This window comes from Natator depressus, chromosome 4 (genome assembly GCF_965152275.1).
Source record: "Natator depressus isolate rNatDep1 chromosome 4, rNatDep2.hap1, whole genome shotgun sequence".
Lineage (NCBI taxonomy): Eukaryota > Metazoa > Chordata > Testudines > Cheloniidae > Natator > Natator depressus.
The window spans coordinates 57,739,491-57,762,072 of record NC_134237.1 but is presented as its reverse complement, the minus strand read 5'-3'; the positions used below and the strand labels follow the sequence as shown (position 1 = coordinate 57,762,072).

General features: G+C 39.1%; 1 protein-coding gene across 1 annotated transcript in view; it reads left to right on the top strand.

The window, feature by feature from the left end:
- LRBA (LPS responsive beige-like anchor protein) overlaps nt 1-22,582 on the top strand; it is a 558,416-nt gene that overhangs the window by 136,072 nt on the left and 399,762 nt on the right. Inside the window, exons 31-34 of the mRNA XM_074950978.1 lie at nt 7,042-7,175; nt 17,344-17,422; nt 17,997-18,130; nt 21,503-21,564. Coding sequence (XP_074807079.1) covers nt 7,042-7,175; nt 17,344-17,422; nt 17,997-18,130; nt 21,503-21,564 — 409 coding nt within the window. The remainder of the gene's footprint in view (nt 1-7,041; nt 7,176-17,343; nt 17,423-17,996; nt 18,131-21,502; nt 21,565-22,582) is intronic.

Here is a 22,582-nt window from a genome sequence, read left to right as displayed (position 1 = left end):
AGATATTTTGCATCTTATCAAAACAAATAAAAATAAGCATTCTAAAAATTGAGGAATAGATGACTGTTTAAAGAATTTGGATGAATGGATTCTTATTCTGTAAGCCTTTTGTCTCTGATGGAAGCCACTGCTCAGTTTGGTGATCTGTGCTCATTCAGCAGTGAATAATTGTCTGCAACACGAAGCCTTCCTACACTTCAGCATAATTGGGACTAATAACACACTGACCTTCTGGCTAAGATGTTTTATGGTGGCTGGCCTACACTGTATCTGACCTACGTTTATCAGTTCTTGTGCTATAAATTCTTGCTTTAAACATTAAAGATTTGGTTTTAAATTAAAGAAGAAAAACACCTGAAGTAGTTGAGTTAATGAGACAATCTACAGAAGCCCTTTTAATGTTTACAGATGTGTTGAGGCAGAGCTTTGCTCAGAAAATGTGTGAGAATATTTTGTTTATGGTATTTTTCTAATTTATATTAACTTTCCCATATCTGAAGCGATTAGTATTATAATTTGCAAATGTTAGGTGATGAAGGAATATAGAATTAAATGAGGTGGTTCCATTTTATTAAAGAAATAAAATTAATTGATGGGTAATCTTGCATGCGATCAAGGTACTCAAGATGATGGTCATCTTTGAACCTAGGACATGAATTTGGTGTGTGAAAATAACCCAACATTCCCTATAAACATGGTAAAATGTAAAATAGGAACTATGGAGGCTTGTAAATAGATTATTTCTGAAGATCCAAGAGTTTCTCACTTTTAAAAACATAATTCACCAATCAATTAATTTACTAAATGAAAGGAAAACATCTTGTTTGTGTGGTAACCTACTTAAAGACAAAGCAGGTGCTCCTCAATTTTAGTGGACTAGAATGTGTTTTTGAATACTTGGATATTTCTTAAGATTCTTTTGTTTAACATTAGATTAATATGATGCATATTCCATAGTTTCTACGTAATTTCTATTTTATATAGACATTTATCTTAAAATAATGGGTTTTCTAGTGCCTCATGAATTGGTCTGTCAGTTGGCACTTCTTTAACTCCAAGTATCTTAGCATTGACATAACTGTTTTTTTGTGACCAACACCAGAACCATTTGCACTAGTTATGGAGCAGTTAAACAAGTAACATATATTTCTTTATTTGAAAGTTGTTATATTTCTACTTAGCTATTGAGAATGAGAATATATCAATATCACTTTCTAAGGAACTGTAAAAGAATTTCTCACAGGATCATAAAGTTTAAACAGAGGACCCTTAAGTACTGGATCTATGATTCAAATGTACTCTTGTGCATCCCAGATAATAGAAAGCAAACAAGTCTACTTATAATGAGCATGCCTGCCTTCAAGAGGCCCTTGAGTTGAACCTCTAAAAAATAAATCCTGTGGCTATAATCTTGTTTGATAAACTCTCTTTAAACTGTGTATAAAAAATAAAGGAAAGACGCAGAGTATAGATGGATTACATAAAAATACATTAAATACCAGATTAAAATAAATGGGTAATATGACAGAGTTTAGTTGCAAAAGGAATATGTTAAGGCACTTAAAGATTACAGTTAATTCTTTTTGAGTTCTCAGCTAAACTCTTGACTCAGGAGACCTTGGCAATTGCAGGTAACAGAGAAGAGAGCAAGTTCAAAGATTTACTACGTAAAACTTTTGGGCCCATCCCAGCTCATCTCAGAGGGTAACGTCTGGCTGATATTTTCTCTGGGTGCCAGTTTAGCATTGTGAACTCTACTCGCTCCTTTATGTGTTGGGTACGGTTTACACTGAAAGTACAGCGGGTCAGGGAAAATATTTTCCCCTTAGATTCCATCTCTCATGATGCACTACAGTCTTCCCTCTTGCTGAGCCACTGTGGAAGTCCCTGATTGAGGTGCATCGTGGTAGATACAATCTTGCTGGAGAACCGGATTTATAGAGGAGAATGGGGACACTCAAAATACAACTTCCATGAGACACCAACATGTTTATACATTGAATTGTTTTGCTGTAACTGAAACATTTTCCTGTTTCAGATATGAGGAGTTTATTTCGACGAAAATTCAAAAATTTCTGTGGAAAGCAGATAGTTCTTGTGAAAAAACAATTTATCGAAATAACTTTTATGGAAAGTTTTTGACCAGCCCTAACCGAGAGGCAGTTTTTCTAACGTCCTCCAGGGTGGATATATATAAATCCTCTTACTGAACTGCAACATATGCTCTTCTGTACACTCAACTTTGAGTTGTTTAATGACTCTATTTCTTACCACTTGAATTCAAGTAGATCACTTACGGTGCTGAGCCATTATCCCATGGTTAGTTAAAGCTTAATTTTCTTTTCTGTTTTCAGTTGCAAGTTTCCATTCTAATAAGGAATAATGATTGTAATTAAAAAAAGCCTGTGAAGTTCCCTAATGGTAATCGTTTGTGTGTATGTGTTATAGTGTCAGATTTGTGAAGCAGTTACTTATTGTTTCCTTTGCTGTCTGCTGAGCTCTGAGAATGTGTAAGAGAATATTAAGGGTGGTGTGTGTATATCCCACTATCTTCATATACCTAGTGAATGTGAATAACAACTGTTATAGTTGTCCTGATTCTCTCTACAGATGATTTTAGAGGCAAGAGGGCCCATTTTGATTATCTGCTTTGAACTGCTGCACATCACAACGCGGGAAAAAAAGAGGGATCCCTGATTGCGTTAGCTGTAGCTGCACCTCTCCTTAAATGGCAGTGCAATCTCTGGAAACTTGGTGTAACTAAACCCTTGATAAGTTCAGCTACACTTAGCACAGTAGTAGTAGTGTTCGTATCAGTGTATGAAGAAGAACTATGGTGTAGCATTGTGTTGGACACAACACAGAAAATGACAGCTGGTATTTATGATTGGCCATGCCTGGTTTTGTTCCAGCGCTTATTGCCAGTTCTAGGTTGGGAGAATTGAGGTTGTGGGGTGTGGTTTTGGAGAAATCTTTAAGTTTCCCTCCTTGGTTTTCAGAGGATTAAGTGCGTTTGATGGAAGGGTATTTATCACTTTTGGTCAACCTTAACTTGGCATGATCATAGTTTTGTGCAGTGAATAGTGTCCAGTTCTGGTATTGTGACTCATATATCAGCCCTAGGGTTGCCAACTTTCTAATTGTTGACAACTGGACCCCCTCTGCCCTGTCCCTACCCCGCTTCTTCCCCTGAAGCTCTGCCCCCCATTCGCTTCTCTTCCACCCTCCCCCTACTGCTCACTGCCCTCCCTCATCTTTGTAGCTGGATCTTCTCCACCTCCCTGTCCCACCGCTGGTCTCCCTCTGCTTTGGAGCTGTAGCCTGACATGGAGCCTGCCTTCCTGCCAAAGAGATGCAGGTAGGAGGCAGCCTTTCCCTCGCTGCCCACAGTAACTGGACTTTTGATGTCTGGTCAGTACATCTGACCCAACACTGTCAGGTCCCTTTTTCGACTGGACCTTATGGTTGAAAACTGGGCACCTGGCAACCCTAATGAGCACATTTCTTATAGACAATTATTACAGAAGATTTATGAAGTCTTCCAAAATTCCTTCGATCTCAAAACTTAGTACATATGCTCTTAAGCTAGAGAAGGAAATCCTAAAATCTAAAATTAGCAGAATCTGATCAACCATTTATGTGTGGTACTTTCAGAGAATCCAGGGCTTTCCCTACCCTACAGATTTAGAAGCCACAGTGGCTTCATAATTGCTAGGGGCCTATCAGTGTAGTTTTCATAGCCATCTTAAAGGTTACTCCTGGGGGAATTCTGTGCCACTGTGCAATGCAGAATTGTGCAGAAATTAATGTTGTGCACACAGAATTTCCTTTTTTCCCCACAGAAAAGGGCTGCAGAAATGTTGGCCATCACTAGGGGCTGCTGGACCTAGCAGAGTCCAGCTTGCAAATAGAAGACAAGGCCGGGGGAGGGGGAGGGAGCTTAGAGGGCTCCTGGCAGCTACAGTTCTCCACACACCCTGAAGGAAGAAGGTGGTGGCACACTGGAAACTCCGTGGAAACCCGGGACCCAGTATCAGGCTGTTTCTCATCCCTGGTCTTAGGGGATGTGAGTGTCTGGGTTGTGGGGGATGCGCCTGGGCTCTGGGGTGTAGTGTGTGTGAATGTTTGGGTCGGGGGGAGGGGGAGCCTTCTCTGACGGGTAGCAGGTGTGAGTGTCTGGGCTGGGGGGGCATGGCTGGTCTCTGGGGCGAGGGGTGTGGGTATCTGGCCCCCTGGCTGGGCTCGGGAGGGGAAAAGGGGGCAGAGAAACAGGAACTGGGTTGTCGTAGGGGTTTCTTTAACTCTACTCCTGGGGGAATTTTTGTGTGTCTGTATTATTACAGATATACCTGCTGACAGGTATTTTGAAATAAATTACCAAAGTCATTGAAACTGCTGTCATAATATAGTGTTATTTTGACAAATAAAATGTGCAGAATTTTGCGAAATTTTGAAATATTGTGCATAGAATTTTTTATTTTTTGCACAGAATTCCCCCAGGAGTGAAACGTGGAAGGCCTCTTGTTTTTATGATTCCTGAGAACTGACTGGTTTAGAAAAATCCTGAAAACATATGACACTATAAATGAAAAAAGAAAATGTAACACATGTTTTGTTCTTAAGTTAATTTTGGTACCTTCCAGTATTAAAATAATTGCATTGATGTAGGAGAGAGAGCTATTCAACAACAAGCTATTATGCCTACACAATAACTACCTTGTCAAAAGTTTTAGTGGCTCCAGAATTTTATCACCAAACTATTTCCCTGCTTTTATATTAGGATCCATTCCAGTTTTCTTGTAATGCACTTTGTGTTTGTTGGTAGGAACTTGATAAAATGCTACTGTAACTCTTTTGCCGGTAAGGAAACAAATGTCTCCATGTTTTACATTAAGGTCTGATACAGACTATGTGAACACATCTGCATTCATGAAATATAGATCTCTGGACCCTAGTTAAATATTTGTATTGAGTATTTTGACAATAAAACAATTTAAATCCAGCAAGGAAATACACATGAAATTTACTAGTGTGGGTCAGATGCTGGGGACTCATCCTAATATTAATAGTATACCCATGTTACTAAAACCCAGTAAATATATATTGCTCTTCTACCTCCTTCCTGTTTTTTGAACTTGTCCTAAAGAAGAGCAATAATAGTGTCTTGGTATTGCATGTCTAGAGGGATATTGTCTGTTTTATGCTCTGTAATGTAAGGCATGAGGAAATGCAAGGCCCCATTGTACATTAATGGCAATGTATGTGTAATTTAGCAGACTCTGTATATATTTTTATAAACTAGTTTTCTAATACACTGTACGTGTTTGGTGGAAACCGACATGTACATATGAGAGAAATTCATGGCTCAAGCACAATGGCTTGGCTTGGGGCTCAGGTGGTTGTTACGTCTGTTTTTTAGTGTATAGTTAACATTAGCAGTCACCCTTATAATGATGTGACACACACTACCCCCAAGTACGGTGGCTGCCCTACTCCTAGCAATTGGAAGGTTGATTTAATCAGTAACACAGCCTAGCTTATGTGACATCCATTGGAGTGAAGGAGAAAGACAACTGTGATCCATTTTCCCCTTCTAATTAAAATTATTTTTAAAGTATTTAACAAAAACCTTGTTTCCACGCCTGAATTTGGTTCAAGTTTCTAAGTAACTTTATTTAGAAACTGAATTCTTTAAAGTTATTAAGGGAATAATTTCAGTGTGTAGTTATAGTGTTGTCAACAGAAGATGTGATTAAATAAATTGAATGTTGAAGATTTTCAACTTACAGTTAACACCAGGTAATTAAAAGTAAGCGCTGCTATGGGAGTGCATTATATATCGGCTGCACTCTTTACCTCATTAGTTGGGTTTTTGCATGTCTATGGAGCTAACTTGCAATTAAAAATGCCTTAGAAGTATGCTTAACAAGGTCTTTTAGGTATTTGGAATAAAGTACTACAATGTAATTAATCATAAATAGATTTCTTTAAGGGGGGAGGGATAGCTCAGTGGTTTGAGCATTGGCCTGCTAAACCCAGGGTTGTGAGTTCATCCTTGAGGGGGCCATTTAGGGATCTGGGGCAAAAATTGGGGATTGGTCCTGCTTTGAGCAGGGGGTTGGACTAGATGACCTCCTGAGGTCCCTTCCAAACCTGATATTCTATGATTCTTGGTAGCGGACAAGATAAATCTCCATGCCTAACTTGACATTTTACATGTCGTCATCATCTTCTTTCATATTTATTGTTGAATGTAATGCTTGAAAGTTAGCTTATGTAAAGACTGGTGACACTGTCTTCAGCTCTAAGAATCTTCTGATTTGTTTTAATAAGTATTTCTTTAAGTTCAGATATATCCATAGATTTATTTCCATATAAGATGCATTTGAAATGTAATGAAGACATTAACGTATGTACTATACATTAGCATTTCAGGATGGTTTTAGTTATTTTTATACTGTAGATTTCTCCACTGAGAAGCCTTCCAGTATTGTAAAACAGAATTAAAGGAGCCTATCACATCTAGACAGTTTTCAAGGTGGATATTGTCAGATCTCAGTATCTTTTATTTTGACTATATTGACATTGTAGCCCCTTTCTACCTTTCTGTGTTCAGCTATGTTAGATCATTAAAGCATGGTGTTGCTCTTAAAGCGGTACTCAATATGACTAATACCAAAGCCAAAAGCTGTTTTTACTGGAACTGCGATAGATCCCAAAGTAACCCACCCTAGTAGTTGTATATCCATACAGTTTTAGCTGACCATGTTTCTGGGGGATTGAAATGAATGTTAAAGCCTTGCTATAAACAATTGGAAGGAGGAGAGGGAGAACATGGATAAAGTGTCAGTGCATATCTTTAGATAGGCTGGCAAAAGAGAATGTGGAAAGAAGTGTTGAACTTGCTAGCTAACATGGTTTGCGGAAAACAGAATTCTGTATGTATTATGTTTCTTTCCTTTCAAAAAAGGGCCACTGTATGTAAAAAAAAAAAAAAAAAAAAAAAGACTATTTACTAACTTTATGTATTTCTCCATGTAGGAGTGTTGTTGTAGCTCCAAAGAAATCAACAATTTCCCCTTCTACAGCTACCATGAATGTACCCACAAATGCTGTCAGTGTGGTTTCTTCATTAGATTCAGCGCAGGCCCCAGACCTGACAGGAGAATATCCTGGTGAGTAAGGGTAAATGGAAGACCGCTTAATAGAAAAGAAACAGAAAAATATAATAGAAGTGGAATCATCTGTAATGAGATTCCCTGTGAAGGGGAGACACTTCCAAAGTTTTAACCTCCGAAACATTGCAGACAAACACATTTATTTGTGCATCATTTGCTAATTATGTAACTAAAGATTTCGTGTTGGTGGCCTTATGTTTTAATTCCTACCTAGAGTAGGACAGCAAAGAATTATTTTTTAAAAATCTCGCTGTGCTTAGAATGTTAACAATTATTGATTTTTATTTTCTGTTGGAAAACTTATCTGAATCAATATTAGAAAGATGCTTTTTTGTAGTTGCTTTTTCCTCCTAACTGTATGTATTAGGTAATATAGAACTTTTTATACCAGATCAGACAGAGGAAACTCTGAGGCCCTGGATCCTGCAAGCTGTTCTGCATATGTCTGCTGATGCACATATGAGACAGCTTGCAGGGTTGGGAGCATGTGCTTGATATCCTATCTCTAACTATGGCCAGTACCAGATACTTCAGAAAAAGGTAAAATACCTGTATGTTAAATCTGGCCAATCATACAGTGGTGCTACTTGGGTTTGTGACCATGAGAATTCCTTTCTGACCCTCACCAGTGATCAGCTTACACCTTAAAGCACAAGGTTTGACTACTCGTATGATTCTTAGCTTGCATGCAGTAGCTGGAAATGCTTATGAAGCTAACCTCCTTTTAAACAAAAGAATCCTGCTAAAGTATTTTTACTGACTACCAGTGATGATGTTGATTTGCATAAGCTTACTTTTGTTCTAAGTTTCCTGCCGTTAATTTCATTTTGTTCTTTTTTGTCTCATTATAGGGCAGAGCAAATATAAGAATCTGATTGCTTTTAACAATACTTCCCATAATTCCAAAAAAGATGAGAATATTATTAATAAGCAGAAGTCATACAGTAGGAAGCAATTGTAATTAGCATAGGGATATGTTGCACTACTTCTAATAGGTGATATTTTTTCTTGAGGGTACTTTTATTTTTAAAAGCCTTTCTCCAGTTAAGTATGATCATGAAACTTGTATATTGCAATGCAGAATATTTATGCTAACAGAAAGTAAGTCTGGATACGTTCCCTATAAAGGCAACAAAGTTTTATCCTGACAAATTTGCCATCATGAAATCTGAGTAATTGCTGTGGTACTCTTCACTGAGGACAGACTTAGTATAAGTTGTTCATAAACACACAGTCATGTGGTATTTTGACTCCTGAGGCTCTCCTTTCTTTCTGTACAACATGTCTAACGCTCTGATATAATGCGGAAGGCCTGCTCTTTTTGGTCAGCCATTTTATAGTCTCAAGGCTGTGTGTGTTCTCCCAAGTATCTGTGCCCACCAAAACCACCAAATTGCATGCTAAAGTTTTGAATTGAATTGAAGCTCTATGTCAAGGAAGCGTCCCTCCGTGCCTGTTAACTGGGCATTTCTTTGTACTGCAGGAGCTAGTTGTTGCTAATGATGTATCAGAAACAAGAAGACCTAGAAACAAGTACAGTCCCCTTCCCAAGTGCCCTTGTGGGCACATTTATTTTCATCTTTGTTCTCTCCAGCTCTCTACAAAAGTACTTGTGGGGGTTGTTCAGATTTAATTGCAACCATGCTACATGAAAGGAAAAGCTTTTGTGATCCAATACTTTCTTACTGCCTGATACAAAAAGGAAAATTGAGTTCATCACTCAAATTTCCAGGAGGTAGTAGTCTACTAGTCTAGGAGGCAGATCTAGACTAGGGAAATAGGTTGTGTTTTAAAAACATGCCACAGTTGAAGAGGGAGCCTAGGGTTGACCAGGAGCAAGTAGCATGTTTTTGAAGGCTTTACACTCTGTTAAATTAGTTACACATTAGTTAAAATCTGTTAGCCAACATGGTAAATCATGCCCTATTTTCCTCAGTCAGATAGGGCCTAGATTATTGAGAAACTGCTGTAATGATTTAAATCACTTTGACTAGGAGCACATCAATGGAATTTAACTTGCAGGCTCTCTAAATGGGATATACTTTTTTCTGTAGAAATGATTTTGGAATATGTTGAATGCTGCTGTACTGTAAAATGTATAAGAAATCCAGACAATGAACAATAATGATGTAACTTGTACCAGTGTAACCTCCAGAATGTCTGGAAGTGTTGGCAAAAACTGAGACTTCTAATCTAAATCGATATGCATAAAAAGAAACAAAGTAGGATTAAAAATACCAGACTTGTTTGGACTGGCAATCTAATTCATTAAAAAGAAAAATTTAGGGGATACATGAAATCATGCCTAAAACTGATTAAAACATGACTATTGATTGGAAATTATTTTTAATAAAAATAAAGATTAAATGGAAACACTAGTTCCCACTGATATATAAAATATTAAAAGTCTAAGTAATTTGTGTTTGTGTTGATTATGTAAATTGTCTACACTTCAATTTTAAATACGCTTGTATGAGGGTTTTAACCTTGTGGTATGCGAGAAAAAAAGTGGGCAAAAATGAGTAATAGTAATAGCTATTATTTTTTTTTTAAAAAGGACTGAAATAAGAAAATTGATGTTTTTCTTCTGAGGTCATATCACAATTTTTTTTTATCTCCACATAATTTTTTAGGCCCCATTTAGCGTAGAAGAAAGTAGCTGAGAAAAAGGTTTGGCCTTACATTAATTTCAGACTGTTTACCTGGCTATTAAGAAAAAAGCACATTAAATCTATTTAAAAAACAACAACAACAAACTTTCAGACTAGATGTCTATTTAGTGAATATAAATTGCAGTGTTACAATGTTTTACATGAAGGCTATATATAGTATTTTAATTTCTTCATATCATTTTATTTAAAAATAACCTCTAACAAATAGCTGCTCTTACCTGATTAACTCGGCTTTTCTAATAAAACAGGCTGAGCAACAGACACATTCCACCTAGGATAGTCACAATCTTAATGTCTTGGGTTTAGTCACTTGTTGCATAGTGATCATTAATCACTGATCCTCAGGACTCTTAGTCTCAGTGTATTGGTGCTGGTGCACACACCTGAGGCTGTCAACAGATGTGGTATGGCTGCTGGAAAAGGCTCAGAAATTCTTCTGAGATATAGAGACCAAGGACATGATCCTGAAAAAGATGTATGTAACTGCACACTATGAGGAATTCCTTTTGACTTCAGAGGGACCACCACTAGCATGTAAAGTTCATCAGGTCCTTACACCTGTGCTGGACTAGCCCCTGCTGTACAGTTTAAAATCGTGTGAAGTAATTTTGAACTCATGACTGCTACAAGGGATTTGAGTCTGGCACTCCTTCCTTATAAAGCGGGGGTGGGCAAACTTTTTGGCCTGAGGGCCACATCTGGGTATAGAAATTGTATGGCGGGCCATGAAATTGGGGTTGGCGTATAGGAGGGGGTGAGGGCTCCAGGGTGGGGCCAGAAATGAGGAGTTCATAGTGCGGGAGGGGCTCTGGGCTGGGTCAATGGGGGTGGGGTGTGTGAGGGCTCCAGCTAGGGGTGCAGGCTCTGGGGTGGGCCTGGGGATGTGGGATTTGGAGTGTAGGAAGGTGCTCCGGGCTGGGACTGAGGGGTTCAAAGGGCAGGAGGGGGATCAGGGCTGGGGCAGGGGCTTGGGGCACTGAGGGTGGGGTAAGGGTTCTGGCTGTGGGGTACAGGCTCTGGGATGGGGCTGGGAATGAGAGGTTTGGGGTGCAGGAGGGTGCTCTAGGCTGGGACCAAGAGGTTCAGAGTGTGGGAGGGGGATCAGGGCTGGGGCACAGAGGAGTGGCTCAGGGGTGCAGGCTCTGGGCGGCGCTTGCCTCAAGCAGCTCCTGGAAGCAGTGGCATGTCCCTCCTCCGGCTCCTGTGCATAGGGGCATCCAGGCGGCTCTGCTGCGTGCTGCCCTGTCTGCAGGCGCCACCCCTGCAGCTCCCATTGGCTGCGGTTCCTGGCCAATGGGAGTGGTGGGAGCGGTGCTTGGGGCAGGGCAGTGTGCGGAGCAGAGCCCCCTGGCTGCCCCTATGTATAGGAGACGGAGGGGGGACATGTTGCTGCTTCCGGGAGCCACGAGAACTAGTCCCCGACCCTGCTCCCTGGCTGGAGTGCCAGAGCAGGGCAAGCCCCAGACCCCACTCCCCAGCAGGAGCTCGAGGGCTGGATTAAACGGCTGGCAGCCCAGATGCGGCCTGCAGCCCATAGTTTGCCCACCCCTGTAATAAAGTAATATCGTAAGAAACCAGAAGGACAGACTGAAAACACTCCTGGAAGGAGGAAATACCTGGAGCAGTACTGGAGAGTCCTTGGGTGGGAAAGTGGTAACAAATTATAAGATAATTGATCTAGGTGGAGTTGAAGAATATGATCTAGGAAGCTAGTCATTAGTTGGTACAGCTAGCCATTTTGTCATGGGAGGTGAGACTAGTCAAAGGTAACGAAGCTATTTTTGTGTATTCTGATGGGATATTTGTGTGTTCTGTTTGGGGGCACTTAGTCTTCCTTGTCAATGTTTTTAAATTATTATGTGTTGATGTAAATTTCACAGACTTTTAGTGCAAAAAAAACAAAAACAAAAAAACCCCTTGCATTTCCTGCCCTGTTTTCTGTGGTTGCTCCTGTCTTTGTGGTACTGCACCCACAGTACTTGTTACCAATTTTTCACTGTAGGGAATGCAATGTTGAGACTTTTAGCTTCTTTTTAGTGCTATCCATTTCCATATTCTTTTTTCAAGCATTATTTTTAAAAAGTGAGGATGCTGTATAGGTTAAAGGAACTGACTACATTGGCAAATGTTATTTATCTGAAGTGACAGTCACACATTTGCCCCTGCTATCATTCACTCATGCATGTAATTCCCCTCAAAATTCTCCACCCACAGCCCTGCCAGAGGCTTCCTTTGGGTCTTGTCCCCTCAACTGCATTCTCACCATACCTTGCCTCACAGTGTAGAAACAGTGGGGAAGAATAGATACTTCCAGCCCTGAGTAGTAGCATCTTCCACCCCAGGAAGCAACCACAGTGTGAAGGGGATAGGATCAGAAAAGGCACTGAGGTGTGGAGATTGGTGGAGAGACTAGGTTGGAAAGAGGGAAAGGGAGGAAAGGTTGCAGCAATAAATGGGATGGTCTTGTGGCTAATGCACAAACTGGGAGTCTGGGCTTCAGGTTTCCATTCTCAGCTATGAGAAAATAATCACTTTGTGCCTTGGTTTACCTAGCTCTAAAATGGGAATAATGCTGACCTACTTCACTTGTAAGTGAAAGCACCTTAAGGTCTTAAGATGAAAGTATTGACTAAGGGCTTGTCTACATTTACGGTACTGCAATGGTGCAGCTGCAGTGCTTTGTGAAGAGGCTACCTATGCCAACAGGAGAGCTTTTCCCATCAGAATAGGTAGTCCACCTCCCTGAGAAGTGGAAGCTATGTTGTTGGGAGAAGCCAACATAAAGCTGTCTACGTTGGGGGTTAGGTCTACGTTGCTCAGGGATTTTCCACACCCCTGAGCGACATAGTTACACTGCCGTAAGTTTGTAGTGTAGACTAGGGCTAAGTATTGGAAACAAATAGAACCAGAAACTGTTTTGCTGACTTCACATTGACATCAGTGTAAAAGTCACTCAAGGAGCTACTTGAAGTGTGACAGCTAAGTTGAGGAGACCTAATCGCAACAGTGGCTGAAGATTAATAACAGACTTAATATTGTCAGTTTGTTTTACTTCATCTGTCGCTGACAGATATTTTCATAGAAACATCCCCAATAGAAAGTGTTTAAACATATTAATTGGGTCAAAAACCATTCTTAAAAGCAGCTCATATCAGAGTGCACCAATTTAATGAAATTTGTTTTGGCTTCGTATACAGAAGATATGTTTATGTAACAGATCCTTCTAGCTTGTAAACCCTTTCATGATAGTTTCTTTGTATTCATAGGAAGTTTATTTTTTGAACTGGCTCATTAGTTTACTAGATAGTCATTTAAAATGTTTTGTCTGTTGGGCAAAATTAAGCAGATCTATTCATTTAATTGGCCTCTTCCTATTTCTACCCCTGTCCCATATCTCATTAAATACTGTACAGCATGCAGTGTGTATGTATTGCTTTTTGTGTTATATAGACACACAAGGATACAAGGAGTTTTGAATAACGCTATTGCTAGAGACATTATTTGTTTAGACCCTTGGGGACCCTGAATAAACAATAAGCTTTCACTAGAAGGGTGTTAGACAGATGATCTATTTGCATTTTCTTTTATGTTCTTGCAAATGTCTGTAAAACTGTCAGTTTGAAGGAGCCAGTTTATCAGTGAAAGGATAAGGAAGAGATAAGGCAGTTTGGTTCCACATGTTTGAAGTAGCTACTACACTTACCCACATGTGTGCAGTAGATGAAATCATACTTCTGAAATGCTTCATTTTTGGCTAACTGCACAAAAAGCAATTTTAAAAAAACTGAAAGCCCAATTTGCTTATAAAATTAATAAATGTATCCAAAAAACTTACATGACACAATCATTTGGTGGAAAAACCACCATGCACATTCATTTACATCTCATGGAAATCTCTGCACTGACAAATCTAAGCCATTTCTTATAATGAAACATGTCTGAATTTGGAGTGTGATCTCTTAAGGATGGAGAAGCTTAGGCCATTCATACCATTACATTGTTAAAAATGATTTTCAGTTTATACAATGGCCTGCCCTATGCAATTTCTCACACATAAATTGCTTAGAGCTGTTTCCCCATTTTAGGCCTGCATTTTAACTTCAATACTGATTTTAATAATTTAAGAATATATGCAGTATATTGTACAGGTTTTGCTATTCCATTTAGTCTGTCTCTATAGTGCACAATTAGTTTTAGTTACTACAAGGAAAAACAGCAGTTGTGTCATGAGTAATGGCCTTTCTGCATCCATCAACATTTATACTAATGCCAGTGCATGGCAGTATAAAATAGTGAAAGTTAACCAGAACCAAGGGTAGCCTCGTGGTATTTTATTACACCGTTTCACTAACCTGAAAGATGATTCTTTGGGTTCTTCCATGTTTTCTTGAGAGATTTTTCATTTTGGCTAAAAATATTAGAATGTCTCCCATCTCTCTTATGTTTAAAGAGCATCCCACCTTAGTATTAGATTATATAAGCCCTTAACTGGGTGCTGCTGTGATACTTGATACCATCACATCTTTGATAGATGGTAACATTAAAACCTCACTAGGTCATAATAGCTCCTTGTATTTGTGGCAATCTTCTAACAACAACCTCTTTATCCTAGATTTTAAATATATTCTGATGGACGTGTCTGAAGGAAATACTAATACAAAATGCATTTTGTATGTTGAGAATACTTTCTGGGAATCTTACATTTTGAGTTCTTGTGTTCAGCCTAGCATCATGGAGTGGCAAGATCTGGGCATGCTATAGAGAAGGTGTATTCAATCTTGGAGGTGTGAGTAGGAAGGGAGCATTTACAAACTGGTTGAGGGCTTGCTGCATAAGTACTTGGTTGGCTATTGCTGGGCTCCAAGGGGAAAATGCAAAGACGGACTGCTTTTCCTGGAAAGGCAAAAAGTTAAGAGGTATTTTATTATAAAGGATATAATGAAAACTGATTAGATCGTCTTTTTTAATCCTGCTACATATTCCAAGAACAGGGGTCATTCAATGAAAGAAAAACCAGTAAATATATAGTCCTTTACAGAGCATTTGAGTCAATCTGTGAAATTCAGTGTCACAAGAAGTTCATCACTGTCTGTATGTTGCTTCTCTATACAGAAGGTTGTATCTAACAGTCTAGTCTCTTAATTCTTACCACATCATCTGACTGATTTTTTTGTACTTAATGTCCCTTTTAATTTTTTTTGAATATGTAAAAGAAATAGTGTTCAAAGAAACTGTATTTAAAAAAAAAACAATTATATGGTTATGAACTACTACTTATTCTCAAAATAATTTAAGAAGTGTTTATGTTGAAAACATGTTTCAGTAAAATCCAGCTAACATCCAAAAACATGATACTTTAAAAAACTATTCTTAACCCCTCCCCCGCCCTTCTCCCAAGCTTATAATGGCTGGAAATGAGCAGTTAAGGGATCCAGCATTTTCTTGCTGTCATATAAACCTTCGTCACTCACTTCCACATTACCCAATTTATGCTACCCACCCAACTTTCATTCTGTCCTGAATAATTTCCAAAATTATGTACAAATGTGCAAATAACAAATTATACCGTGAATTACAGTTAAAGCTTAAATGAATCTCAGCCATAAAATTTTGCTCACAAAAAAATAGAAGCCCACATTTGAAAATTAGGCCCTAAATTGGAAGCTTTAAAAAAAAAAAAACAACAACAAAAAAGCAAATCCAAAAAAACCTACATACTGGTGTTGGTCGTGGCCTCATTTAAAAACAATTCCTTCAGACTTGTACTGTCAGTATCTGTGCTCACAGAGCCTGCTGGTTAGGATTTCCATTTTGCATCTGAAGGCAGCATCAGCTTTGCTATGTTGAGCCTGATATTGAACTGTTGGGTATGTCTGCATTGCAGTTAAACACCTGTGGCTGGCCCATGTCAGCTGACTTGGGCTCATGGAGATTGGGCTACAGGACTGTTTAATTGCAGTGTAGAAGAACAGGCCTGCGCTGGAGCCTGGATTCTGGAGCCCTCCGAGGGTTTACACCACAGTTAAACAGCCCCATGAGCCTGAGTCAGCTGACACGGGCCAGCAACAGGTATTTAATTGCAGTGTAGACATACCCTCAGATTTCAGCACAAAGGCTATGTCTACACTACCCACTGGGCAGCGATCGATCCAGCAGGGATTGATTTATCGCGTCTAATCTAGAAGTGATAAATTGACCCCCGAGTGCTCTCCCATTGACTGCTGTACTCCACCGCTGCAAGAGCACAGGCGGAGTCAACGGCGGAGCGGCAGCAGTCGACTCACCGCGGTGAAGACACCACGGTAAGTTGATCTAGGTACGTAGACTTCAGCTATGTTATTCACGTAGCTGAAGTTGCGTAACTTAGGTTGATTTCCACCCCCCACCCCAGTGTAGGCCAGGGCTAATTTTGTCCCTTACGGTTTTTTTCAGCATTGGCCCTCTGATTATCTTCCCTTTATTGAACTGGACCTATTACTTACTTTTTGTGTTTTGTATTTTAAGAGGGTGGTGTTTTATGTTTTTGAGTATAGGTAGGGCTGGTAGCCTTGTCTATTATTAAGGTTGCTTGATGCTTCCTGTTATAAGACCCATTTTCAGCTGCAATTGTCAAATTTCAGCTCAAAATTTTGCATGCTTGGCATGTTCATCAGGAAAAATTTTTGAGAAGCTACCAAAAGAAGGATGCTAGACTAAATATGGTAAATTAGATCTGTTGTTGTATCTCCTATGTTCCTTAACTGTAAGGAAGGTGGTTTTAGTATTATACATTGAGCTGACAGAGAACTTTTAGGGGGAAAAATTAGTAGGATTCTCTGTTCAAGGTGCTCAGAGAGGATGGGAGAGCTCTTTAGCAATAAAAAAGAAAAAGTATATGATATACTTAAAACACTCCTATTTGACTTTACATGTAGATTTATGTATATATGAAAATTAGGTAAGATACCAGGACTTAATGAAGCCTGCACTCTCAATAATACTTACAATTTTACTTTTTTCAAACTTTCACAAGCATTCATAGATTATAAGAGAAATGGTCATCTAGTTTTATCTCCTGTGTAACCTGGACATAAGAATCCCCCAAATTAATTCATGTTTGAACTACAGAATTATTAAAAAATGATTGTTGAAACACACCTATGAAGTAGGAATGTATGTTGGTGGTATTCCTTTTTTACAGACCAAAAAACAGAGATGCAAAGAGGTGAATGGATTTGCCCAAAGAGGGCCAGTTTTAGGGGAAGGTGAGCAGGGCAGTTGTCATGGGTGTCAACTTCAGGGGTGTTTGTGCCCACATTGCTGTGTCATTCCTCCCCACAGCCCCTGCCACCGCCTCCATAAAAAGCCTCCCCACCTTGGCCCCAAGGTCACGCATGTTTGCAAGTAATTAGTATGCTAGGGTTCAAACTTGAGTCTTTGACTTCTTTTCCTGTGGTCTATCCTTCTTGCCCATGCTTCCCATCTGATGAGTTCTCTCTAACTTTCTTTCGTAGGCAGTGGATCATCTAATTCAAAATTGCCACCTGTGCCTACAGTTTCTTCTGTTCCAGAGGATTCTGCTTCAAATATGAGGTAACTACTTCAATTGAATGTTTGGATCCGTGGTCTCCAAACTGGGGTGCGCGGCAGCAGTAGCGCCGCCGGATGGCACTCCGCCGTTTTTTTTTTCGGCGGCAGCTCTGCACGTCCACGGCTGGTGTTTCCCTCCGGCGGAACTTCTTCCATTGGCGGTGTGCCTTCGGCAGGTCTTCTGGTCTTCTTCCGTTGGCGGTGCCCCGTTGGCAGGTCACCCTGGGGATGCGCGAGCCAAAAAGTTTGGAGACCACTCATTTTTTGATGATGTAATTTATTGGCATGTTCCTATAAACTATTTATTAAGACATGGTTAATAATTTAAGGCCTGGTTCAGTGAACTTGGGAACTGTTGAACTTGGGAATCTTTCCACTGATTTCAATGGGTGCTGGATCATGTCCTTAAACTGAATATATTAAAAAGTAATTTTGTGAAAGGGCATTGGTTGGGAGCTGATTCCTGTTAATAAATTTTGTATCATGTCAAATTTGATAATCATGTCAAAAATAATTCTTCTTCCTATGAAAATTTGACTTCTTGTTCTCTCATTAATCTTACATATCTTCTAATTAGTATTACAGAGAGGCTTGAACATGCTTTGGAAAAGGCTGCCCCTCTTCTGAGAGAGATTTTTGTGGATTTTGCTCCCTTTCTTTCTCGCACTCTTTTGGGTAGCCATGGGCAGGAGCTGCTGATAGAAGGTACAAGTAAGTTTCCATTTTTAATTTTTTTCGCCGAACGTGAAGGCTCTAAAGAAAACTCTACATAAACTAATTTAAACGGTTAAAATAACCTAATTTTACAAACTAAAACTCTTTACAATTCAAAACTTAATTGGAAACTGTAGCTACATGCAATTCTTGCCTATTTATATGTAGGTCTTATTTTATTTGTATTTCAGCTAGGTGGAAATATTTAAGCAATATTCAGACTGCTATAGGGCGTGCCTGCTCTGAAATGCTCCCCCTGCTGAGTTAGTGTGGTGGCGCATGTACTCCCTGCCCCAGTTTTCCTTCTCAGGAAGCCAATATCTCCAATTTAGGCACTCTTGAGAGTGCTTGACTAAATAATACCCTCTTTGAAGCAGGTTTATTATAAAACCCCATACAAAAGGGGCCATAACAAAAAAGTCCCAAATACTTACAAGTTATCTCCTGCTTTCAGGGTTCCCCTGAAGTATATTCTTTGAACTCTATTCCCATTCCCCCCAGGGTTATCTCTGAATCTGTGTCTTCTCCTTTGGGCAGGAGCCAGCTCTTCTACTGGAGCTGGGCTGCAACTCAGCCCACTGTAGGGCCTTAGCAAGCTTCTTGCACAGTTGGCCCCACTTAGTCCTCAGAGGGTTTGACAGGCTTCTCCTTCTATTGTCTATCCTGCTGTGTGGGGTGATGTAGCATTTATGCTGGTCCCCTTCTTCCAGCTCGTCCCCCAGTTGGTTCGGTGAGAGGGAAGCCTTGCCTTACCCTCTCTGCACAGGTGCTCTTACACTCCCACTTACCCTTCCTGCCCTCCATATTGCCCTAGAAATCACAAAAAGTTTTCCCCCTCCAGCCCACCATGTTCTCCTGCACTGCAGGCTCACCTGCTTTTCACAGTTCCCCTCTCTCTACCTCCTGACAAGATAGGGTTTGCTGTCTTCAGGGTTATCTTGACTTCACAACTGTTAGGAATAATGGGAGGGGTAGCAATTTTGATGAATCTGCTGGAAGTGAATTAGCTGTGGCTCTCTTCTTCCTGGAGACAGAGGGTCTATGGCTGTTGGAATTTAGATAAGAAGGAAAGGGTCACAGAGGCAGGGTGTCTGGGGTCTCTGACAGAAACATGGTGGTAGCAGACAGTGCTTTCGTACCCACTGGGTCAAGTGCCTTCAGTGCTTGTCTGAATAGAGGTACTCAGAACATGCTATTAAGGATTGTTTCAGGGAAGAGTTGGTACCCACAGTGCTTCAGGGACACCATAATGGGGCAAAGATTACACCATCTTTACTAAGGGCTGCCTAGATTTATAGGAAAATAGCAGCCACATTGATTTAGAGCAGCCTAAGGCCTCAGTTGTATTGGGAACATTAGATCCCTGTAGTCACTTTGAAAAAGGGCACTTCTTGAGCTTCTTCGAAGATTTTGTGCCTGATTCTGGTGATAAACTTTCAGTTCTGAAGTATAACAGCAAAAAAATGATCCTTAATCTCAAATATCTTCTTAAGAACTACCTATTGTACCAGATCTAGATAATTTACCCCCTACCAGTTTTTGTTGTGTTTGTATATAGATATAGACAGACAGATATGGCTACCACAAATTAATTTCAAACATTTCCTATTGAGCCTTATTACACACAGCAGAGCTACAGGTTGAACCTCTCTAGTCCAGCACTCTCTGGTCCGGCAACATCCGTGGTCCAGCATGATTTTATTTTATGTTTTTTATGCTTTATCTACTTATTTCCTTGTGCCAATACAATAAAATTGTGTAACAACACTAACAGTTTATTATGAAGAGAGCCGGTAAGCTTTGGCTAGGCGGTGTTGCAAGTGTTGTTCAATTTATTGAAATTCACTCATGTCAGCGAGATAAAAATAAACAGAGACCCACTCGCTACATATTGACCTCCCATGGTTTGGCAAATTCTCTGGTTCGGCACTGGTCAGGTCCCGAGGGTGTCGGACTAGAGAGGTTCAACCTGTACTAAATAGCATTTGTCCTTCACGTTTTCTAACATTGAAATTTCATACTGAAAAACCATCTACAAGTGGAGAAATATATGCCCCATTTTAAGCCCAGTTCAGAATGTACCCTTAACTATGGGGTTGCAACCAATGCCTCCATAATACCCAAAAGCATAATAAAAGAGAACATTTTCTATAATAGATGAAAGCAAAAGTTGAGAGAGATGTTGAGAGCCCTGTTGAATGTACAGTTACATATTGTATAAACATAACTTTGCATACCTATTTCTCCTCTTAGATGCGTAACTATGGAAAATTGCTTGAGCATTCACAATTAATGTATCTTCTCTGAAACTGTGCAGAACCAGATTCTGCTTTTGGATATATATATATATAATATGTCTCTCACTTTAGCTGATCAAGAACTTCAGTGGGACTGCATGCTTGACTCACAAACAGAATTTGTATCGTCATAGTCAGAAGAATAACAAACAAGCAAAAATTGTTCTTAAAACTTTTATTCAGACTGGCAATGGGTTTTATGTGTACACAAGTGGATAAAAGATGTTCTCCTTTCAAAGTAGTCTAAAGGATTTCAAGTCTGTGGTTTTTTCTTCTTATGTATTTCAGATATTTAATCACCAGGGGATTACAACAAAAACAATCATAGCATGTGCATTGTTTACACAAAAATAAATAGAGAAAAACACAAGTTTTAGGCCGTAGAAGCAACTTTGATGTTCTGTAGACAAGCCAAAAAGAAATGTGAATTGTAAATAATAATAATAATAATAATCAAATTAGTTTATAAACAAGATATATATATAATAGGTAACTGTTTGCACTTCTGCTAAGGTTTAGTGTGGGGTCATGGGTCAAAGTACTAATAAGAGTGTTTGGGATGTCTGCTGCCATGAAACAAAATGGAAACTTGATTGATAGCTAGGGGGTTGAAGGGAGAAAGTGCAATGGAGAAAGCAAAGGTCATAGAGCCATTTCCTTTCTCTGCATAGATAATGACCAATCCTCCCCAAAATAGTAAAGCGTAGATACTATGGATCAATATTCCATGTGCTATGCACGCTTATGCTAGTATTTTGAAACACAAATATATATGCAATTGCAGTTAAATAAATCTGAGGTAGCATTTTATGGCATAAGTTAATTTTTCAAAACAGTAATTGAATTATGATCTCCAATTTAAGCATATGAATTATAAGCTAATATAGTTTGGAGCTAGTATACATTTAAATGTAAGTGTAAAAATTCAGTTTTAATTGATTGCAAAGATGCTGTTTAAGACATAGTTACTTTTATATATTAAAACAAATGTACTAGATGTTTAATAAGTTTAATACCCAGTACCACATAAATACAAACCTAAGTATAATTAAATCCCTTTTCCTTTTTGTAGGTCTGGTCTGCATGAAATCTAGTAGTTCAGTGGTGGAGTTAGTCATGTTACTTTGCTCTCAGGTGAGTTTTAATTAATAGTAGTAGTAGTAATGCTGTAGAAAAGTTGTGTGGCTGAAATTGCTGCCTTTGATAAATAGCTGAAGTTATGGTAAACATGCTTACAATTAGAATATATTTTTAACTGTAGTCCAGAAGGACTACATCCTGGACACTTTGATTGCCAATGGATTATTACATTATACTAATTACGACATTTCAGGTGAGTGAAGACACTGAGGTTTTTGTGTCACATTAAAAATGTCGAGCATTTACATAACCTCAGTCTTGAAGTCTAATTCCTTGCTGTTCTTTTCATAAGAGAAAATAAAATATTACGGTTAGGGAAACAGATTGATTTCTGCACCTTGTATAGTGGCACTTGAAATCCTTTGGGATAAGTGAGCTTTTTTTCTTTTGTGTAGAGGCTATAAAATAAGTGATAAATAATTTTGAAATCCTTGTTGTTAATTGTTTTTGGCAAGTACTTTTGAATCTGAGGAAAGAAAATACATGAAAGTGGCTGTGATGGTCAACACTTTGAGATTTTCTACATTCCTGAAGACAAAATCACCTTAGATGCTCTAAAAATCTCTTTGGGTAGTCTTGATAAGAACCTGGATAACCTTCTTACAGTTGTAGTTAAAGAATTATATGCACTTCATCAAATGGATGTACTTTTGGTGTCTTCTTGCTTTCTCTGTTGTAATTAAATAGAAGAATGTTTTTATTGAACTTTTCTTTTGGGTGCTTTAAAAATGATACCTGGTAGTAAATTCCCCTACTTAAAACTTTAAAATAGCCTTTTTTAATGGGAAGGGTATTGGTCTGGAGGTCAAGGGTTCTGACCCATTTAAAAACCTTTGACCTTCATTTACAACCCTTATGGTTTACTTGCCTGATGAATAAGGATAATGCAAAATTAATGTTTCTTCACATCGATTTATTCGTTTTAGTGCCTATATTGCCAAATTTATTTAGACTGTGCTGATGGACATTTCATGAATACAAATGAAAGAATCATAGAAGGTGTGAAAAATCA